Source organism: Nerophis ophidion, linkage group LG21, assembly GCF_033978795.1.
Source record: "Nerophis ophidion isolate RoL-2023_Sa linkage group LG21, RoL_Noph_v1.0, whole genome shotgun sequence".
Lineage (NCBI taxonomy): Eukaryota > Metazoa > Chordata > Actinopteri > Syngnathiformes > Syngnathidae > Nerophis > Nerophis ophidion.
In genome coordinates this window covers 10,848,675-10,872,739 of record NC_084631.1, presented here as the reverse complement: position 1 = coordinate 10,872,739, position 24,065 = coordinate 10,848,675, and the positions used below count along the sequence as shown (strand labels likewise).

At 34.3% G+C, this 24,065-nt stretch overlaps 2 protein-coding genes across 2 annotated transcripts in view; one reads left to right on the top strand and one right to left on the bottom strand.

Moving 5' to 3' along the window:
* si:dkey-199f5.8 (beta-1,4-galactosyltransferase 3) overlaps positions 1-8,639 on the top strand; it is a 54,404-nt gene extending 45,765 nt beyond the window's left edge. The window contains exon 7 of the mRNA XM_061881903.1: positions 1,443-8,639. Within this exon, the coding sequence (XP_061737887.1) occupies positions 1,443-1,617 (175 nt within the window). The 3' untranslated portion in view covers positions 1,618-8,639. The remainder of the gene's footprint in view (positions 1-1,442) is intronic.
* Positions 8,640-23,755: 15,116 nt separating this feature from the next.
* The window catches only part of zmp:0000000881 (uncharacterized), a 35,997-nt gene continuing 35,687 nt past the window's right edge, over positions 23,756-24,065 (bottom strand). The window contains exon 5 of the mRNA XM_061882842.1: positions 23,756-24,065. This exon is cut by the window's right edge and continues 677 nt beyond it. Within this exon, the coding sequence (XP_061738826.1) occupies positions 23,756-24,065 (310 nt within the window).

Sequence of the window (24,065 nt, the reverse complement as noted above, 5' to 3'; positions counted from 1 at the left end):
GATCTTCCAACATGACAATGACCCAAAGCACACAGCCAAGAAAACCAAGAAGTGGCTTCGTAAGAACCATATCAAGGTTCTGGAGTGGCCTAGACAGTCTCCAGACCTAAATTCCATTGAAAATCTTTGGATGGAGCTGAAAGTCTGTGTTACTCAGCGACAGCCCAGAAACCTGACTGATCTAGAGAAGATCTGTGTGGAGGAGTGGGCCAAAATCCCTCCTGCAGTCTGTGCAAACCTGGTGAAGAACCACAGGAAACGTTTGACCTCTGTAATTGCGAACAAAAGCAACACTGCCAAATATTAATGTTGGTGTTCAAATTCTTATTTTCAGCTGTATCACACGAATAAATTGTTAAAAAATCAGAGCTTGTGATTTCTGGATTTTTTTCTTTTTAGGATATCACTCATACAGTGGACATGCACCTACTGGGAACATTTCAGACCCCTCCATGATTTTTAAGTGGGAGAACTTGCAAAATAGCAGGGTGTTGAAATACTTAATTTTTTCAGTATATATATATATATATATATACAGTACAGTACAGGCCAAAAGTTTGGACACACCTTCTCATTCAATGCATTTTTTTTATTTTCATTATTATTTACGTTGTAGATTGTCACTGAAGGCATCAAAACTATGAAGGAGCACATGTGGAGTTATGTACTTTACAAAAAAAATTGAAATAACTGTAAACATGTTTTATATTGTAGTTTCTTTAAAATAGCCACCATTTGCTCTGATTGCTTTTTTGCACACTCTTGGCATTCTCTCAATGACCCGAAATGGTTTTCACTTCACAGGTGTGCTTTAAGCTCCTATTCTACAATAATAATAACATGATGTTTTATTGTAAAATGAATTAGGGTGCTGCATTTAAAAATAAATAAATAAATAAATAAATTCTGGCGACTGAGCTGCCAATCTTATTTACTTGCCATACAATTGGAAAACAAACTAATTAAATAATTGCTTGACTTATAATACCAAAGCAAGTTGTGCATCAAATTGTATCCCGTATAAACGACAATAGAATGTATGACATATTTGTTAAATCATCAGATAGTATTAAAGTTTAAAAGGTATGCAATTTCATTTTTTTCCCTGTCAAAATGATAAGAACAGATACATGTATTAAAAAACCAAATACTTTTTTGACGCAATTTTTCTAGGCTTTCACGGGCCATTTGAAAAGATGTGGCGGGCCATTTCTGGTTGCACTGTACATACAGTAGGAGTAGTGAGTGGAAATATACCTTATATGAGCAATAGCTCATTTGCACAAGATAGGACAGTGTCCCTAAACCAGCTACTCTTAACAGGGCTGCCGGTCAAGGGTTGCGAGTTTGCTCCAAATCTTCATCTCCGGCTTATTTCAGAGGTTTTTACATCAGTGCAAACAATATTGAAATAAGAGTTTTTCTCCCTGTGCCTGCTCAAGGTTCACCATGCTCACCAAGACGCGTCAGACGTGGAAACAGGACGGGATGAACACGGCCGAGTACCAGGTCCTATCCCGGGAGTACCTGCCCCTCTACACCAACATCACGGTCAACATCGGCACTGAGGCCGGCCTGCATCCGCCTCTTCAGACCGCTGCCAAACCTGCAAAATAATATTTTCTCACATTCTGGCCTTACTTGCTAGCAGTTTTGTTCTTGTCAGGATGGAAGCAACTACAAGAAGGTGAGACAATTCTTCACATTAGCAGCCAAAATGGACTCCTAGTTATACTGCATATATCAAATGATATTTATAGCTGTATCGTATACATTAAATAATATTTATAGCTATACCGCATATATCAAATGATATTCATAGCTGTACCGTATACGTCAAATTATATTTATAACGTTACCGCATATATCAAATGACATTTCTAGCTGTATCGTATACATCAAATGATATTTCTTGCTGTATCGTATATATCAAAGGATATTTTTAGCAGCTCTCCACTCTGCTTCCTGTGTTGTTCTTCCAAGCGAGTGTGAGACGTTGGACTCTGTGAGTTTGTATATCGACAGCGTCGCACTCGCTGCTCAAACCCGGTGATGCCTTCGAATGTCCTTGGCTCATATCTTGCATGTTTGTTTTTTTTTTTTTGTTTTTTTTTTTGAGTCTTTTTGCCTTCTTTGTTTTCGAAACATGTGAACACACCGAAACATTCCAGCGACACTGAACTTGTCCTTCACAAACAAGGCATGTTCTCGGTGTCGCCATGATGTGCTTAAAGGAGAAGAACTGGGAAGTTGGAAATGTTCAACCTCGACGGAATTATAAATAAAACACATCAATTTGAAAAAGTACCATAAATACTGTAATTATAGCCTAAGTAATAATTGAATATTGGCTGTTTTTTTTTTTTTTGGTGAAAATGTATTCAAGACAAGTACAGTAAAGCCTTGATTTACAAACTTAATTGGTTCTTTAACAGGGTTTATAAATCAAAGTTTGTATAGTGAAGCAACTTTCTCTACAAGAAATAATGTAAATATGAATAATGGGTACCAGCCTGGACAAAAGTCTGTATTTTAGTGACTGCTTGTACACTTTGAACGCAATATAAAGTGTTATACAGTACTGTGTATCAAACATAAGGAGGTGATGGATCAATTTTATCGTTAACCAGCTGAACACACCAAAATTCCTTTGCTGCCTTCACAAACAATCAGAAATCACAAAAATCCTTAACTTTAACAACTATATTGTTACAATACACACAAAAAAAGAAAGTAAAATCCATTATATTCATATTGACAAGGAGCTGAGGAGAAAGCAGCAGACAGACTGAGAGAAGGAAGGGTAGAGGTCATGTTTTTTCCCCTTTGTGAAATAAATCTGCTGTGGCATGTTTTTCCAGATGAGTCCAAGTAAAACTTGCTATGTACGAAGCCTGCTTCAACGATTCTTCCGTACTTGTGAGCGCCATTATTGTGTATTACTTGCAAATAGTAAACAGTTTCCGCCTTCTTTCCACGCCGTTCTGTCGTCCTTTTTTGGACTCAGTGAGTTGACAAAATGGAGAAAACAAGGCACTGAGTAGTGCAGCAAGACACGTGGAGGGCCCCGTCTCCTCACTAAAACGCAGAGCTCAGCTTTTTTTTTCCGACAGGCGGGGCACAAAGTGAATGACAGAAGCGTTCGTACACAGAAACACAGTTGGCACAGGGAGGCATATTTGGCTCGGTCTAAAAGTATGTCAATCAAAAAGTTGGCAAATAGATGGGTTTGTAAACCGATTGTACCAATTTAAATAGGATAAGGGTTTGTAGTGCATGAGAAAGTGGAAAGAGAAAATGTAGCTCTTTGATCACTTACTAGTTCGGGGCAAACTGCTCAGTCAGCGTTAATAGTGCTGATGAGCAGTTGATGTTAAATAGAAAATCCCTCACAGAGGATCTTGTTTCACCATTTTGGACATCTGCTGAAGCTTTTGTCAATAACTTTTTGAGCGATGTTGCTAACAAAGAGACAAATAATAAAGCGCTGAGCAAAGTTAGCAAGCGTCTGCAATGCTGAGCAATGCTGGGTACAACATGGTGATCCAGATCAGCCCCAAAATGTACTCGCTTGTTCTCTATCCCATTTCTGATATTTCCTAAGATTTTCATCAAAATCCGCCATTGACTTTTTTAAAGACTTATGTTGCTAACTTATAAACATACATGTAGTTGTAACAAAAGCAGCTACTGCCATCTTGTGTTTATTCTATTATCGTTCACCTTTTAAAACACATGCCAAATACTTTGCTTTTTGCAGCACAAAGAAATATGTTTTTGTAATGTAAACATAAGTTGTACACAACCCTTACATTGTATTCGTTGAACTTTGACCTGAGAGCCTGCGAGTGCGAACTTTTCTTAATTCCCAGCCTTCTGTTGTGTTCTTCGGTCTGTGCATGTCTTGGTCATTAAATTTTATTTTAATTTCATCAGTGAACACTGAAAAACAAAAAAGCAACTGATTTAATTGACATTTATTTTCGAACACAAAACGGAAAGTTGGAAACCAAAACGTTTTTCCTTTTTAGTGTCGTAGAGCAATAACTTTTTAAAATTTAAAATATATATTTCCCATGTTAGTCGCACCGGACTATAAGCTGCAGATATAAATGCAGTGAAATTAGTTAATTACACCAAAATATTTTGTGAATGTTTATTTACATACCTTAATTGTTTCTAAACGGTGTCTGTAACACGGCGGTAAAACAGCTTGTTAAAACTAAAACAAAGCAGAAGTCATCGTCATTGACCCACGAACTGCGCAGGGTAGCGCTCCAATCAGCTTAATGGATTCAATAACTCCATGGTGACGTGTTGGTAAATTTACAAAACTGAAACAACGCAAAAGGAATAAAATTGTAAGTTTATTATACTGTTATTACGTGTTCGCATAGTAGCTAATGTTAACGATGCTAGCGTCATTACATTATGATAACACATTCAAGTATACGTGAAAACACTCCTACAGACATCACACATGGGAATTGTTTTAGTTATATTGTAAAAAATACAAATGTTGCTTTGAGTGATGAATGATGAATTAATATGAATAGATACACTATGGACGGCTGGAAGACGAAATAGCACTTCTACTTCCGGTTAAACGCACGAAATGTAAAGACACTGCAGCTTTGTAGCACCTGTAGATAGCGAACTCGTCCAAAAAATGGCGGCATAGCACAAACAATACCACGCCTGTTTAGTGTCTTTGCCTGTTTTTTTTTTTTTTAAACTATTTGCATTATTATAAGCAAAGAAAAATCCATAAAATAGTGCATTGTTTTATTAGCTGCAGGGTTCAAAGTGTAGGAAAAAGGTAGCGGCTTACAGTCTGGAATTTACGGTAAATATAAAAAAACGGTTTAGTTTTAATTTTTATTTCATATAATAAACATTCAATTCCCTGGTAAAGAGATGAGGAAAACGGACCAAAACATTTTTTTTTTTTCATATTCTGACAACAGAAATTTTTATTTTCAAAGTAAAACCGGGATACTTCAGTACCTGTGTACCTGTGAGCCCTACATTGAAACTATTTTCGACATGGCATAACGACGCCCGGCATATAGAGTAATGTGTGCGCACATATAAGTGGAGGCAAAGAAGGATTTATTCATGCACTATATGACAGTATTACACAGTATTATTTACAGGCCAGTCCGCGGTCCTGTCTTTAAAATCACTACTTCCGGTTTCGGTGTCACAATATGAAATAAAAGCCAAACATACCTTTTAGTCCGTTTCTTAGTTTCTGTTGGTACGTGCGTAGATATTTATGTATACGTCAGTTCTCGTTCTTTATCTTAAATTATTTATGTGTAGGGCTCTAAAGAGTTTTTAGCCAGAGTAACAGCCACACAAGTAGCGTATTAATTATCCCTGCTTTTACTTTGAAAATAAATCTTGCTGTGTCTGTAGATTAAAACCTTCGTCAAGGTCCGTTTTTTCTTTTCTGTTTACTGGGGATTTTATTTGTGTTATACAAAATATTAGATGAAAATCAAACCATTTTTAAATGTTATTGCTCTCCAACACTTAAAAAATTCAAACTCTTTGCTTTTTAATTCAATTTTCTGCATTCAAATTCAAATAAACCGAATGTTTTGTTTGTTTTTCAATTTCTATTAATGAAATAAAAAAAATAATGACATAAAACACACACTGACTTTCCTCTTATGCCTCTTGGCAATACATCAGCAAAACTCAACTACAAACATTGATGTTTGCCATAGATCAAAGACATGTATTTAATCCTTAGGTAAGCGGCATTTCCTTTCTAATACAGTGAACCTCGATTTACGAACCCCTCTATATGTCATTTTTCAAATATTTCTACGTGGATGAACACTTGATTCAGGCAAGAAAGCAGGGCGAAACATTTTTTGGACTTTTGACAAGTTTTGCCCATTCTGCTAACTTGATTTGAGTCCCGAAAACTCAACAGACTGAAATGACTCTTTGCGTTGAGTATATTTGACCACAGCACAGCATATTAAGTAACTATGCCAAGTTTTAGTTGTGATGAGGCCGGTCTTTTCTGGAACGAGATGCCAGAACACATTTATATCACAGCGGAGAAGAAGACCGTATCTCTTAGAGGTGGGGGAAATAATCAATGTTTAGATGCATCACAATTTTGACATGGACGGTTATAAAATCGATTTATTTAGTGTAAATAGTGCAGACAGTTCTAAAAATTGTCTGACTGCAGCAAGCCACTTCAACTACAGAGATCCGACTTGCTCATTTATTTTAGGACAATTATGTTTGAGTTTGGCACACATTCTCAATAGTTTAATAAATGTCGGAATTGATTTCACTGTTTCTTATTATAAATACACTACTTTTAAAGGTCGCAAGTGATAAATGCCTATTTAGTTAAACAAAAATAACTGTAAAACTGCATCAATATACATAGAGTAAATTAAAGGTGAATAAATAATCAATTTTTAATTGAAGGGTAGCTCCTGAATCGTAATCAAATAGCGAGGTGCCCAAAGATTCCTGCCTCTTGTATCTCTTTTTTTGTTCTCGAGTGGCCTCTTGCTCTTCCAAAGCACAAACTCGCAGAGACGCACGGCCCCCCTCTCCCGCCGTTCCCCACCCCGTTTATTTTCTCTCTCCCTCGGTCTGCTCCTTTCTCGTCAGTTCTCTGCCACTGTTAATGTGTGTGCGGTTTACTTTTTTTTAATTATGTTATATTATTGTAGCAGTATGGTTGTTTAAGTCAAGGGTTGTGTGCGTGCGCGTTTCCATTTGGACTTTTTTATTACACACAAAGTTGATCCATCACCCCCCTGTTATGTTTGTTCGATACACAGTACTGTATATCAATATATATTGTAGGGGTGTGGGAAAAAAGCGATTTGAATACGTTGTGCGATTCAGAATGGATTCTCATTTTTAAAAAACACAATTTTTTTTTTTTGTATCATTCCAACAAACCACTACACAGCAATACCATAACAATGCAATCCAATTCCAAAACCAAACCCGACCCAGCAACACTCAGAACTGCAATAAACAGAGCAATTGAGAGGAGACACAAACATGACACAGAACAAAACAAAAGTAGTGAAACAAAAATGAATATTATCAACAACAGTATTAATATTAGTCATAATTTCAGCATAGCAGTGATTAAAAATCCCTCATTGACATTATCATTAGACATTTATAAAAAAAATTAAAAAAAGAACAATAGGGTCACAGTGGCTTACACTTGCATCGCATCTCATAAGCTTGACAACACACTGTCCAATGTTTTCACAAAGATAAAATAAGTCATATTTTTGGTTCGTTTAATAGTTAAAACAAATTTACATTATTGCAATCAGTTGATAAAACATTGTCCTTTACAATTATAAAAGCTTTTTTTTTTTTTAAATCTACTAATCTACTTGCATGTCAGCAGACTGGGGTAGATCCTGCTGAAATCCTATGTATTGAATGAATACAGAATCGTTTTGAATTGGGAAAAACATCGTTTTTGAACCGAGAATCAAATCGAATTGAAAAAAATCGATATATTATCGAATCGTGACCCCCAAGAATCGATATTGAATCGAATCGTGGGACACCCAAAGATTCGCAGCCCTAATATATTGTGTACAAACCTTTACTGAAATATGGACTTTTGTCGAGGCATTATTCATATTCACATAGTTTATTATGGAGAACTGTGCTTCACTAAACAAACTCTTAAAATTACGCACCGATCAAGTTTGTAAATCAAGGTTCCACTGTATCATTGTTGCAACAATGAAATCCTATAAAAAGCAGGTTGATGATGCTGTTCAATTTTAACAGCAACATCCACTTTTCCATTTCAACTTTTACCATCCAGCTTGACCATTTTTTAAATTGATTTGGGGAAAAAGCTCCTTTAAAAAAAATCTAATTAGTTTTTTTTGTACATTTAGACACATGCAAAAAGATCCACAGTCTTTATCCCGGGCATGCTTATTCCGTGTTCTACATGTCATTACAATGTTCCCGATGTTTGCTGTACAACAGGTGGACATTTGTTATATTGTTAAAACACAACTTTTATTTTATATCACTTTAAAAATGTGTATATTTTGTCTGAGGGATCTTTTTCTACTTGCTTCTACTTTGGATCGCGTGTTTAACGTTGAATATCCTTCCTTCCATATCTTATTCAAAAAAAGGGGACAACTGTCACCGTGATCGGATCTTTTTTTTCTCCAACCCGCAAAAACTACCACAATGTGTGCATTCATCGTTAAAAAAAGCTCCTCAGTTGAAAGTGAAACCAAAGATGACTTCACGCTTCTTCTCCACGGTGATTTCTTTTCGATTGCTTTGATCTTTTTTCAGCCAATGTGAGTTTCTGAGGACTTGCTTGGCACACAGCACTACTTCTTTGATGCCGTTAGTGACGCGTGCTTGAGACTAAGGAACACAACATGTAGCCAAAGTGCAGTTTTTTTGTTTTCTTTTATTACGTTTTTAGCATCATTTGACTTGACTCCTTTGTGATACTACAGGTTTAGTCCTGGACCAGCCGCTGTTAGCTAGCTAGCCCTGCCTTCATGTGTGTGTGTGCGTGTGCGCGGTTTCAGTGCACAAGAGTGGCCTTAAATTCAGTAATAATAAACGTGTTATTGCAAAGATTTTGTGGCATTTGATTCAGGTTTTTTGGGTCATTTAGTGGTTTTCATGCTTAATTGAATTTAGTGTCCAAATCTGGTAGACCAGGTTATTCTTTGTTTAGTTTTCGGGTGTTTTTCCTGTGTTTTTAATTCTCTTCTTATCTTGTACTCTTATTTTTTTCCACTTCCTGTTCTGGTTGTATTGTGTATGCACTAGCTTCACACTGTTTCTTAGTGCTGTTAGTATTTAGTTTTTTTTTACCTGCTGTTAATCATCACTTGGGCAGTTTTTAAGCCAGGGGTCACCAACCTTTTTGAAACCAAGAACTACTTCTTGGGTACTGATTGAGGGTAGGAGGGCTACCAGTTTGATACACACTTAAAAAATTGCCAGAAATAGCCAATTTGCTCAATTTACCTTGAATAAGCGGTAGAAAATGGATGGATGGATAAATTAATAAATAAATATATATATATATATATATATATATATATATACATACATACATATATAAAAAGGGTATTTCTGTCTGTCATTCCGTCGTACATTTTTTTTCCTTTTACGGAAGGTTTTTTGTAGAGAATAAATGATGAAAAAAACACCTAATTGAACAATTTAAAAGAAGAGAAAACTGGGAAAAAAATGAAAATTAAATTTTGAAACATAGTTTATCTTCAATTTCGACTCTTTAAAATTCAAAATTCAACCGAAAAAAAGAAGGGAAAAACTATCTAATTCGAATCTTTTTAAAAAAACAAAAAAAAATTTGGGGGGAACATTATTAGTAATTTTTCCTGATTAAGATTAATTTTAGAGTTGTGATGACATGTTTTAAATAGGTTAAATTCCAATCTGCATTTTGTTAGAATATATAACAAATTGGACCAAGCTATATTTCTAACAAAGACAAATCATTATTTCTTCTAGATTTTCCAGAACAAAAATTTTAAAAGAAATTCAAAAGACTTTGAAATAAGAGTCAAATTTGATTCTAAAGATTTTCTAGATTTGCCAGCATATTTTTTTTTAATTTTAATCATAGTTAATCAATCAAGTTTGAAGAAAGATTTCACAAATATTCTTCGTTGAAAAAACCGAAGCTAAAATGAAGAATTAAATTAAAATGTATTTATTATTCTTTACAATAAAAACAATAAATTTACTTGAACATTGATTTAAATGGTCAGGAAAGATGAGGAAGGAATTTAAAAGGTAAAAAAGTAAATGTGTTTAAAAATCGTAAAATACTTTTTAAGGTTGTATTTTTTCTTTAAAATTGTCTTTCTGAAAGTTATAAGAAGCAAAGTAAAAAAAATAATGAATTTATTTAAACAAGTGAAGACCAAGTCTTTAAAATATTTTCTTGGATTTTCATTTTCTTTTTGAGTTTTGTCTCTCTTAGAATTAAAAATGTCGAGCAAAGCGGGACCAGCTTGCTAGTAAATAAATACAATTTAAAAAATAGAGGCAGTTCACTGGTAAGTGCTGCTATTTGAACTATTTTTAGAACAGGCCAGCGGGCGACTCATCTGGTCCTTACAGGCTACCTGGTGACCCTGTTTTAAGCCAATTAAATTTCTTCACTAAAAAAAAAACATAATACTAATCACCCCTAGGTGACGAAGACAGCACTGTGAATTTAGTGCATGGAAAATGCAACCAGAACAGGAAGTGGAACAAAATAAAAGCACGAGAAAGGACACAAACCAAAAACTAAACAAAGAATAGCCTGGCCTAACAGATCATTAGCCAATCAATCATTCAAAGTCCTTATGTAGGACAAGAATACATTTTGGATTTTTTTTTTTTTTCAAATACATTCAAAGTCGTAAAAGACTGCAAGCACGAGGTGGCTAACAATGCAGATATTGGAGTACTCTTACCGCGCCCATACAGGCCTAAATTTTTTTTTTTTTTTAAACAAAACAAAAAAAACGGCAACAGTACTTTGTGTACAAAACCAGTGAGGTTGGCACGTAGTGTAAATCGTAAATAAAAACAGAATACAATGATTTGCAAATCCTTTTCAACCTATATTCAATTGAATAGACTGCAAAGACAAGATGCTTAACGTTCGAAATGGAAAATTGTATATATATATTTTTTCAAATATTAGCTCATTTGGAATTTGACGCGTTTTGACATGTTTCAAAAAAGCTGGCACAAAAAAGACTGAGAATGTTAAGGATTGCGCATCAAACACTTCTTTGGAACATCCTAGAGGTGAACAGGCTAATTGGGAACAGGTTGGTGCCATGATTGGGTATAAAAGCAGCTTCCGTGAAATGATCAGTTGTTCACAAACAAGGTTGGGACAAAGGTCACCACTTTGTGAACACATGCTTATAGTTAGCATTACCTTATAGTTAGCATTAGTTTATAACTAGCATTAGTTTATAGCTAGCATTAGTTTATAGCAAGCATTTGCTAATAGCAAGCATTAGCTTATAGTAGGCATTATCTTATAGCAAGCATTTGCTTATAGCAAGCATTAGCTTATAGTTAGCATTAGGTTATAGCTCACATTCGCGTATAGCTAGCAGTAATTTATAGCAATCATTAGTTTATAGTTAGCATTAGCTTATAGCTAGCATTAGTTTATAGCAATCATTAGCCCCTAGCAAACATTAGTTTAAAGCAATCATTTGCTTTTAGCTTGTATTAGCTTATAGTTAGCATTAGTTTATAGTAAGCATTTGCTTATAGCAAGCATTAGCTTATAGTTAGCATTAGTTCATTGCTGACATTAGCTTATCGTTAACATTAGCTTATTGTTAGCATTAGTTTATAACTCGCATTAGTTTCTCGCTAGCATTAGTTAATAGCTCGCATTAGGTTATAGCTTGCATTAGTTTCTCGCTAGCATTAGTTTATAACTAGCATTAGTTTATAGCTAGCATTTGCTTATAGCAAGTATTAGCTTATAGTAAGCATTAGCTCATAGCAAGCATTTACTTATAGCAAGCATTAGCTTATAGTTAGCATTAGGTTATAGTTAGCATTAGGTCATAGCTCACATTCGCGTATAGCTAGCAGTAATTTATAGCAATCATTAGTTTATAGTTAGCATTAGCTTATAGCTAGCATTAGTTTATAGCAATCATTAGCCCCTTGCAAACATTAGTTTAAAGCAATCATTTGCTTTTAGCTTGCGTTAGCTTATAATTAGCATTAGTTTATAGCAAGCATTTGCTTATAGCAAGCATTAGCTTATAGTTAGCATTAGTTCATTGCTGACATTAGCTTATCGTTAACATTAGCTTATTGTTAGCATTAGTTTATAACTCAGATTAGTTTAGGCCAGGTTCTTCTAAAGATCTCAATTTTGTTTTAAAACCTGCGGAGACCAGGCATTCCAGGCTATAGCTCCCAAACTCTGTGATCTTGACTGTGTTGACACTTAAGAAACATTTGAAAACTTATCTTTTTGCTAAAGCTTTTAGTTCATGCACCTGTTAACTATCAATTTTAATTCACTATGTGTTCTTTTTATGACGTTGCCCCTGTGGTTTTAATTGATTTGTTTCACTTCACCAATCCTTTGTACAGCGCTTTGGGATTTTATCTGTGGAAAAGGCTTTATAAATGAAATGTAGCGTTTATAGCAAGCATTAGCTTATAGCTAGCATTAGTTTGTAGCCAGCCTTAGTTTATAAGTCGCATTAGTTTCTCGCTAGCATTAGTTTATAACTCGCATTAGTTTCTCGCTAGCATTAGTTTATAACTCGCATTAGTTTCTCTCTAGCATTAGTTTATAGCTCGCATTAGGTTATAGCTTTATTATTTTCTCGCTAGCATTAGTTTATAGCTTGCATTAGGTTATAGCTTGCATTAGTTTCTCGCTAGCATTAGTTTATAGCTCGCATTAGGTTATAGCTTGCATTAGTTTCTCGCTAGCATTAGTTTATAGCTCGCAATTTAGTTATAGCTCGCATTAGTTTCTTGCTAGCATTAGTTTAAATCTCGCAAACAGTAGCTTATGTCGAGCATCAGTTCATAGCTAGCATTAGCTTATAGTTGAGATGGACATAACTTTGTTTTTCCAAGCATGGTTATGAAGAAAGTGAGTGTGAAGGACAGTGCCGAGTACAAGTGGATGAGATTCATCGAACTAATGAAAGAAATCATCTAACACATGACAAAGCGTGTAGCTAGCTACCACTGCGAGTCTGCCAGCAGAATGAGTTTATAACACCAGCCAAGGACGTTAAAATATTTAAAAATGTACAGATAAAAAAATGAAGAAGCTGCTGATGGTGTTTGACAAAGAAGCAGCTGGAAGGAGATATCCTAGAAGTCCACTACCTAAGGTAAGCCTTGTACTTCATTATTACAATTTTTTTTATCTAAATGTTTAGATTTTCTGAAGACATCTTATACATTTAAATTGTGATGTTTTGGATGCCAAGCACTATATATATATATTTTGATTTATTTCTATGATGATGTTTCACAATAAGAAAGTACTATTGTCATATCCTGAAGTACTTTCACCAATATTTCAGTCTTTACCTATTCTTTTTCTATTTTATATTCAGAAAGGTATTATAAATATGCTGTAAATATATATGTAATGTAGTAACATTCATAATAACATGTAATATTTGAATATTTTGAGCGTATGGCGGTGTATTAATTTCGCAGAGGCATCACAACGTTCGCTTTTCCTTCAACAACAACACTACTAATCATGGCGCATAATAAAACAATCACTTACTCAGTGTTTCCCCCAGAAAATGTGTTAGTTAAGGTGGCGACTCTCCAGGGGCAGGGGACTGGTAAAGGAGGTGGGTGGGTGTAAGGATCGGTGTAACTTGGCCTGTCGCCATCACGTCTCCACCTCGTCGCTGCCACCACAGCCTGGGGGTGGGGGGGCTCTGACGTAGGCCGGCTTCGTCGCGTGAAGAAGCTTGCAACTTTTGGTTGTGTTTTCCGCTCCATTTGCAGATTGGCGATATACGATATATATCTGTATTTTTTCCGTATAGTAAAAATAAAACAGTCTTAGTTACCTGAGATACTAAAATAATGACTTAAGTCAAATTAATGACTTACTGAAAGTAAGCGTTTGCAATAAGTGTTTGAGAGTAAAATTGGAGCATTTGTGAAGCCTGTAGTTTATTATTATGTAAATGTTATATTTGTATCAACATGTGATAGCAGGGCAACTAGGCTGCTACATTACTAATGATTAATGTAACTATAGCTGAAAAAATAGTACAATAGCAATACAAGTGACTAATCATCCCTTAATACCATGGAGTTCATGTGGACTTTATGATACAGTTACAATATTATATCAACTATCAGAGACAGAAACTCTTCATTTAACATAATGTCCTTTTTTGCTGCTTCAACACAGCTCAATCAACACAGAAAAAGGTCAAGTGAAATAACTTAGTTGTTAACTGCAGGTCAATAATGCTTGTGTTTCTCTCAGACAGACAGGGCTTTGCTGTCTGTAACACACACCGCACAGTGAGCTAACGTTACGCTAAAAGCTAATTAGCCTTCACCTCAAGGACTGCGAGCGAGCTGAGCTGCCGCTTATGTTTCTAGAACGTCAACGGGCTCATAGTGATGTTACCAGTAGTTGGTAATAAAAATTTTCAGCACAATCCTATTCAAGATCAGACAAACATTACATTATACTTACCTTTCTGCTCACTCCACCGAAGGAGCACTGACTCCATGGGCTCTGAATACGCACTGCTGATTGGCTGTTACCGCTCTGCGTGTAACCAATCAGATGGGTCTGTGGGTGGAACAATGCTGGGTGCTACAGAGACGTACTGACAAAGGCAGAGGCAGAACTAAGCGGAGCAGCTTGTTAAGACTTTAGTTTAGGCTGTGGCTATTTGTTGTTAAGGCGACTGCCTTAAATTAACAACAAATCGCTGCGGGAAACCCTCTTACTGTACAATGTCTGCTCTCACTGGGAAGAAGACTGATGGGATGTTTATATATTTTCCTTTTCATCATGGGTGTCAAACTCTGGCCCGCGGGCCAAATTTGGCCCACCGTGTAATTTAATTTGGCCCTTGAGGCAGCGTCAAATTAATATTAGAGCTGGCCCGCCGGTATTATACAGCGGCGGCGCATTCTTCGCTAATACTCATACTTCCCAACCCTCCCAATTTTCCCGGGAGACTCCCGTTTTTTCAGTGCTCGTCTCGAAAATCTCCCGGGCAACCATTCTTCCGAATTTCTCCCGATTTCCACCCAGACAACAATATTGGGGGCGTGCCTTATATGCGGCTTTTCACACACACAGGTGAATGCAAGCCATACTTGGTCAACAGCCATACAGGTCACACTGAGGGTGGCCGTATAAACAACTTTAACACTGTTACAAATATGCGCCACACTGTGAACCCACACCAAACAAGAATGACAAACACATTTCGTAAGAACAGGCGCACCGTAACACACACCGCACAGTGAGCTAACGTTACGCCAAAAGCTAATTAGCCTTCACCTCAAGGACTGCGAGCGAGCTGAGCTGCCGCTTATGTTTCTAGAACGTCAACGGGCTCATAGTGATGTTACTAGTAGTTGACTTGAAAGTGTTTATTATAATTTGGGGAGAGTCCACTGCCTAATCAGAATCAGATTATTAATCCCCGAGGGGAAATAAAAATTTTCAGCACAATCCTATTCAAGATCAGACAAACATTACATTATACTTACCTTTCTGCTCACTCCACCGAAGGAGCACTGACTCCATGCGCTCTGAATACGCACTGCTGATTGGCTGTTACCGCTCTGCGTGTAACCAATCAGATGGGTCTGTGGGTGGAACAATGCTGGGTGCTACAGAGACGTACTGACAAAGGCCGAGGCAGAACTAAGCGGAGCAGCTTGTTAAGACTTTAGGTTAGGCTGTGGCTATTTGTTGTTAAGGCGACTGCCTTAAATTAACAACAAATCGCTGCGGGAAACCCTCTTACTGTACAATGTCTGCTCCCACTGGGAAGAAGACTGATGGGATGTTTATATATTTTCCTTTTCATCATGGGTGTCAAACTCTGGCCCGCGGGCCAAATTTGGCCCACCGTGTAATTTAATTTGGCCCTTGAGGCAGCGTCAAATTAACATTAGAGCTGGCCCGCCGGTATTATACAGCGGCGGCGCATTCATCGCTAATACTCATACTTCCCAACCCTCCCAATTTTCCCGGGAGACTCACGTTTTTTCAGTGCCCGTCTCGAAAATCTCCCGGGCAACCATTCTTCCGAATTTCTCCCGATTTCCACCCAGACAACAATATTGGGGGCGTGCCTTATATGCGGCTTTTCACACACACACAGGTGAATGCAAGCCATACTTGGTCAACAGCCATACAGGTTACACTGAGGGTGGCCGTATAAACAACTTTAACACTGTTACAAATATGCGCCACATTGTGAACCCACACCAAACAAGAATGACAAACACATTTTGGAAGAACAGGCGCACCGTAACACAACATAAACACAACAGAACAAATACCCAGAACCCCTTGCAGCACTAACTCTTCCGGGACACTACAAAATACACCACCCGCTACCAACAAAACAACACATTTATTTTCAAATGTATTATCCTGTTGAAAAAGTTAATGTTGATATTTACCTCAGAAGGCTGCAAATAGAAAATTTTTAGAAACATTTTTGTAATATGCCTTTGATATTTTTTTGTTTGTTTTTTGAAAGTTGATTTTGCACTATTAAGTTATATACACGTTGCTTGTCCCATATTCAGTGTTAAAGCAAATCAGTGTAGCAAACTGAGCAATAATTAACGTTTTATTCATGCACTTTCTTTTGCTAGTTCAAGGCTTGAATGTTTGATTCATTCATTATTATTTTATTTTCAAATTTATTATTACCCTGTTGAAAAAGTTTTTTTTTTAAATCTTTACGTCAGAGGGCTGCAAATAGAAAAGAGGCATTCAATTTTTACTATAATTTATTTGATATGCCATTGATATTTTTCAATTATTATTGTTATTATTTAAACCTCGATTTTGCATGTCACTATAAAGTTATATAAGCCTTGCTTGTTCAATGTTCAATGCAAAAATTGTTTGGGTCCCTATTAAAAGGTTAATTTGTTCAACCTTTGCCCGCGGCTTCGTTCAGTTTTAAATTTTGGCCCACTCTGTATTTGAGTTTGACGCCCCTGCTTCATCATAATCCTCACATAGGGTTGAAAAAAGGTACCACAAAAGAGCGTCTTTTCGTGTCTTTCTCACCTGGTCTAAGTTGGATGTCAAAGTCCACAATCTTGTGGGTTTATGTCCACAACCTTCTACTATTCAGGGGAGAGGCATGATTTATAAATGAACTTTCACCAACTCAGAGGCGATGCAGCAGCTCAATATGTCAATATACCAGCACAAGCTAGTTAACTCTCTTGCTAAAAGTAGTTCCTCGACATTAGTGCTTAATATTATATCGTTTTATCATTTTATTGTAAAAAAATGGCATCTTAGTTTTTACAAAAAAAACAAAAACAGTGGTACTTTTTGTAATTTAAAGTAAAAAGTACTGTATATTTTACATAGAATGGTGGCAACAAAGCTGCCATTTGTTCCCCGTAAAAGAACAGTGGTACTGTTTTTCCATTTACAAAACTGAACATTTTACAGTAAAAATATGTCGACTGAGCTGCCTATTTTTTTTACGGCGTATTAGTGTGAATAGGAAAACAGCACAACATTTTGTATAGGGTAAAAAAACGGCATTTTAGTTTTTAAAATAAATAAAAAAAACAGGTACTTATTGTTATTTACAGTAAAGTACTGTATAGTTTGTATAAAATTCTGCCGACAAAGCTTCCATTTTTCCCCCGTAAAAAGTGGTACTGTTATTCCATTTACTGTAATATTTTGTAAAAAAAAGTATATTTTGTACGTTTTTTTACGGCGTAGTTATGTGAATTGAATAACGGCAACATTTTTTTATACGGTAAAAAAACTGAATTAAAAAAATTTGTGGTTCTGTTTTTCTATTTACTATTTATATTCATTGTAAAAAAAATAGGTACAATTCTGGCGTCTAAGCTTCCATTTCCCCCCCGTAAAAAGTGGTACTGTTATTCCATTAATAGTAATAATTTGTAAAAAAAAAAAAAAGTAAATTTTCTACGTTTTTTTTACGGCGTAGTTATGTGAATTGAATAACGGCAACATTTTTTTATACGGTTAAAAAAAACTGAATTAAAAAAAATTTGTGGTTCTGTTTTTCTATTTACTATTTTATATTCATTGTAATAAAATAGGTAAAATTCTGGCGTCTAAGCTGGCATTTTTTCCCGTAAAAAAGTAATAATACCATTACTGCATTTACATTAATATGTTGTACATTAAAAAAAGGAACTGAAAATTATACAGTAAAAAAATCAGTCGACTGAGCTGCCTATTTTTTTTACGGCGTATTAGTGTGAATGGAAAAACAGTACCACATTTTGTATAGGGTAAAAAATGCCATCTTAGTTTTTAAAATAAATATAAAAAACAGGTACTTACTTTCATTTAGAGTAAAGTGCTGTATAGTTTGTATAAAATTCTGCCTACAAAGCTGCCATTTTCCCCCTGTAAAAAGTGGTACTGTTATTCCATTTACAGTAATATTTTGTAAAAAAAAGTACATTTTCTACGTTTTTTTTTTTACGGCGTAGTTATGTGATTGAATAACGGCAACATTTTTTTATACGGTAAAAAAAACTGAATTAAAAAAATTTGTGGTTCTGTTATTCTATTTACTATTTATAGTCATTGTAAAAAAAATAGGTAAAATTCTGGCGTCTAAGCTTCCATTTTTCCCCCCGTAAAAAGTGGTACTGTTATTCCATTAATAATAATAATTTGTAAAAAAAAAAAAGTACATTTTCTACATTTTTTTTACGGCGTAGTTATGTGAATTGAATAACGGCAACATTTTTTTTATACGGTAAAAAAAACTGAATTAAAAAAAATGTGTGGTTTTTCTATTTACTATTCTATATTCATTGTAATAAAATAGGTAAAATTCTGGCGCCTAAGCTGGCATTTTTTCCCGTAAAAAAGTAATAATACCATTACTGCATTTACATTAATATGTTGTACATAAAAAAAAGGAACTGAAAATTATACAGTAAAAAAATCAGTCGACTGAGCTGCTTATTTTTTTTTACGGCGTATTAGTGTGAATGGAAAAACAGTACCACATTTTGTATAGGGTAAAAAAATGGCATCTTAGTTTTTAAAATAAATAAAAAAAACAGGTACTTACTGTCATTTAGAGTAAAGTACTGTATAGTTTGTATAAAATTCTGCCGACAAAGCTGCCATTTTTCCCCCGTAAAAAGTGGTACTGTTATTCAGTTTACAGTAATATTTTGTAAAAAAAAGTACGTTTGTTACGTTTTTTTTAACGGCGTAGTTATGTGAAGTGAATAACGGCAAAAAAATTTATACGGTAAAAAAACTGAATTAAAAAAATTTGTGGTTCTGTTTTTCTATTTACTATTTTATATTCATTGTAAAAAAAATAGGTACAATTCTGGCGTCTAAGCTTCCATTTTTCCCCCGTAAAAAGTGGTACTGTTATTCCATTTACAGTAATATTTAGTAAAAAAGTACGTTTTCTATGTTTTTTTTTACGGTGTAGTTATGTGAATTGAATAACGGCAACATTTTTTTATACGGTTAAAAAAAACTGAATTAAAAAAAAATTTGTGGTTCTGTTTTTCTATTTACTATTTTATATTCATTGTAATAAAATAGGTACAATTCTGGCGTCTAAGCTGGCATTTTTTCCCGTAAAAAAGTAATAATACCATTACTGCATTTACATTAATATGTTGTACATTAAAAAAAGGAACTGAAAATTATACAGTAAAAAAATCAGTCGACTGAGCTGCCTATTTTTTTTACGGCGTATTAGTGTGAATGGAAAAACAGTACCACATTTTGTATAGGGTAAAAAATGCCATCTTAGTTTTTAAAATAAATATAAAAAACAGGTACTTGCTTTCATTTAGAGTAAAGTACTGTATAGTTTGTATAAAATTCTGCCTACAAAGCTGCCATTTCCCCCCCGTAAAAAGTGGTACTGTTATTCCATTTACAGTAATATTTTGTAAAAAAAAGTACATTTTCTACGGGTTTTTTTTACGGCGTAGTTATGTGAATTGAATAACGGCAACATTTTTTTATACGGTAAAAAAACTGAATTAAAAAAATTTGTGGTTCAGTTTTTCTATTTACTATTTACTATTTATAGTCATTGTAAAAAAAATAGGTAAAATTCTGGCGTCTAAGCTTCCATTTTCCCCCCGTAAAAAGTGGTACTGTTATTCCATTAATAATAATAATTTGTAAAAAAAAAAAAAAAAAGTACATTTTCTACGTTTTTTTTACGGCGTAGTTATGTGAATTGAATAACGGCAACATTTTTTTTATACGGTAAAAAAAAACTGAATTAAAAAAATTTGTGGTTTTTCTATTTACTATTTTATATTCATTGTAATGAAATAGGTAAAATTCTGGCGTCTAAGCTGGCATTTTTTCCCGTAAAAAAGTAATAATACCATTACTGCATTTACATTAATATGTTGTACATAAAAAAAAGGAACTGAAAATTATACAGTAAAAAAATCAGTCGACTGAGCTGCCTATTTTTTTTTACGGCGTATTAGTGTGAATGGAAAAACAGTACCACATTTTGTATAGGGTAAAAAATGCCATCTTAGTTTTTAAAATAAATATAAAAAACAGGTACTTACTGTCATTTAGAGTAAAGTACTGTATAGTTTGTATAAAATTCTGCCTACAAAGCTGCCATTTTTCCCCCGTAAAAAGTGGTACTGTTATTCCATTTACTGTAATATTTTGTAAAAAAAAGTACATTTTGTACGTTTTTTTACGGCGTAGTTATGTGAATAACGGCCACATTTTTTTATACGGTAAAAAAACTGAATTAAAAAAATTTGTGGTTCTGATTTTCTATTTACTATTTATATTCATTGTAAAAAAAAAAAGGTAAAATTCTGGCGTCTAAGCTTCCATTCCCCCCCCCCCCCCCCGTAAAAAGTGGTACTGTTATTCCATTAATAGTAATAATTTGTAAAAAAAAAAAAAAAAAAAAGTACATTTTCTATGTTTTTTTTACAGCGTAGTTATGTGAATTGAATAACGGCAACATTTTTTTATACGGTTAAAAAAAACTGAATTAAAAAAAATTTGTGGTTCTGTTTTTCTATTTACTATTTTATATTCATTGTAATAAAATAGGTAAAATTCTGGCGTCTAAGCTGGCATTTTTTCCCGTAAAAAAGTAATAATACCATTACATTAATATGTTGTACATAAAAAAAAAGGAACTGAAAATTATACAGTAAAAAAAATCAGTCGACTGAGCTGCCTATTTTTTTTTACGGCGTATTAGTGTGAATGGAAAAACAGTACCACGTTTTGTATAGGGTAAAAAAATGGCATTTTAGTTTTTAAAATAAATTAAAAAAAAACAGGTACTTACTGTTATTTACAGTAAAGTACTGTATAGTTTGTATAAAATTCTGCCGACAAAGCTTCCATTTTCCCCCCGTAAAAAGTGGTACTGTTATTCCATTTACAGTAATATTTTGTGAAAAAAAGTACGTTTTCTACGTTTTTTTTTAAGGCGTAGTTATGTGAATTGAATAACGGCAACATTTTTTTATACGGTAAAAAAACTGAATCAAAAAAAAATTGTGGTTCTGTTTTTCTATTTACTATTTTATATTCATTGTAAAAAAATAGGTAAAATTCTGGCTTCTAAGCTTCCATTTTCCCCCGTAAAAAGTGGTACTGTTATTCCATTTACAGTAATATTTTGTAAAAAAAAAAGTACGTTTTCTACGTTTTTTTTTACGGCGTAGTTATGTGAAGTGAATAACGGCAAAAAATTTTATACGGTAAAAAAACTGAATTAAAAAAAATTGTGGTTCTGTTTTTCTATTTACTATTTATATTCATTGTAAAAAAAATAGGTTAAATTCTGGCGTCCAAGCTTCCATTTTTCCCCCGTAAAAAGTGGTACTGTTATTCCATTTACAGTAATATTTTGTAAAAAAAAAGTACGTTTTCTACGTTTTTTTTAACGGTGTAGTTATGTGAATTGAATAACGGCAACATTTTTTTAGATGGTAAAAAAACTGAATTAAAAAATTTTTGGTTCTGTTTTTCTATTTACTATTTTATATTCATTGTAATAAAATAGGTAAAATTCTGGCGTCTAAGCTGGCATTTTTCCTGTAAAAAAGCAGTAGTACCATTACTGCATTTACATTAATATGTTGTACATAAAAAAAAGGAACTGAAAATTATACAGTAAAAAAATCAGTCGACTGAGCTGCCTATTTTTTTTTACGGCGTATTAGTGTGAATGGAAAAACAGTACCACATTTTGTATAGGGTAAAAAAAATAGCATCTTAGTTTTTAAAATAAATAAAAAAAACAGGTACTTACCGTCATTTAGAGTAAAGTACTGTATAGTTTGTATAAAATTCTGCCGACAAAGCTGCCATTTTTCCCCCTTAAAAAGTGGTACTGTTATTCCATTTACTGTAATATTTTGTAAAAAAAAAGTACGTTTTCTACGGTTTTTTTACGGCGTAGTTATGTGAATTGAATAACGGCAACATTTTTTTATACGGTAAAAAAACTGAATTAAAAAAATGTGTCGTTCTGTTTTTCTATTTACTATTTTGTATTCATTGTAATAAAATAGGTAAAATTCTGGCGTCTTAGCTTCCATTTCCCCCTTAAAAAGTGGTACTGTTATTCCATTTACTGTAATATTTTGTAAAAAAAAAAGTACGTTTTCTACGGGGTTTTTTACGGCGTAGTTATGTGAATTGAATAACGGCAACATTTTTTTATACGGTAAAAAAACTGAATTAAAAAAGTGTGGTTCTGTTTTTCTATTTACTATTTTATATTCATTGCAATAAAATAGGTAAAATTCTGGCGTCCAAGCTGGCATTTTTTCCCGTAAAAAAGTAATAATACCATTACTGCATTTACATTAATATGTTGTACATAAAAAAAAGGAACTGAAAATTATACAGTAAAAAAATCAGTCGACTGAGCTGCGGTTTTTTTTTTTTACGGCGTATTAGTGTGAATGGAAAAACAGTACCACATTTTGTATAGGGTAAAAAATGGCATCTTAGTTTTTAAAATAAATAAAAAAAACAGGTACTTACTGTCATTTAGAGTAAAGTACTGTATAGTTTGTATAAAATTCTGCCTACAAAGCTGCCATTTTTCCCCCGTAAAAAGTGGTACTGTTATTCCATTTACAGTAATATTTTGTAAAAAAAAAGTACGTTTGCTACGTTGTTTTTTTTTACGGCGTAGTTATGTGAAGTGAATAACGGCAAAAAATTTTATACGGTAAAAAAACTGAATAAAAAAAAATTGTGGTTCTGTTTTTCTATTTACTATTTTATATTCATTGTAAAAAAAATAGGTACAATTCTGGCGTCTAAGCTTCCATTTTCCCCCCCGTAAAAAGTGGTACTGTTATTCCATTTACAGTAATATTTTGTAAAAAAAGAATGTTTTCTACTTTTTTTTTAAGGCGTAGTTATGTGAATTGAATAACGGCAACATTTTTTTATACGGTAAAAAAACTGAATTAAAAAAATTTGTGGTTCTGTTTTTCCATTTACTATTTTATATTCATTGTAATAAAATAGGTAAAATTCTGGCGTTTAAGCTGACATTTTTCCCGTAAAAAAGCAGTAGTACCATTACTGCATTTACATTAATATGTTGTACATAAAAAAAAGGAACTGAAAATTATACAGTAAAAAATCAGTTGACTGTGCTGCCAATTTTTTATCATAAAATCGGTAAAAAAAAATGACGGCGTATGAGTGTGAATGATATCGCTAATATCCAGGTCCTGACATGTAAATGGAATGTTGTTGGCGCTGTTTGGATGTTTTTTTAGAGGGCTTTACGGGCGGAATAAAGTGACTCCATTGTTTGCTGACTTTTGCTAACCTTTATTTACGATTTAGAATGCATTAAAAAAAAATTAAAACGGGGTTGGTGTCTCCCCCTCTAAGATAAGTATTCCAACATTATAACACGACCAGAATGAGCTTTGTGTACCAAAATTATTGATTTTTATAGGTGATGTCGTTATACTTAATGATCTTCCCGTTGCGCGTCACCACGCCGCCGTTCTCCTCGTAGTGCCGCACCATCACGTGGCCGGTGGGGGGCAGCTTGTAGGACAGATCCCGGGAGGCCTCCTTGTACAAAGCCATCTTCAGCATGCCTTCGTTCAGGTCCTGAACGGCCGTGGAGACCAGATCCTGGCGGCCGTTGTCGCGGATCTCCTGCTTTTTGGGCGACGGCGTTCCCGACCGGGGGCAGTCGACTCTGAGTTGCGATCTCGAGCTGCGCTCCCATCCCGGCCGGGGG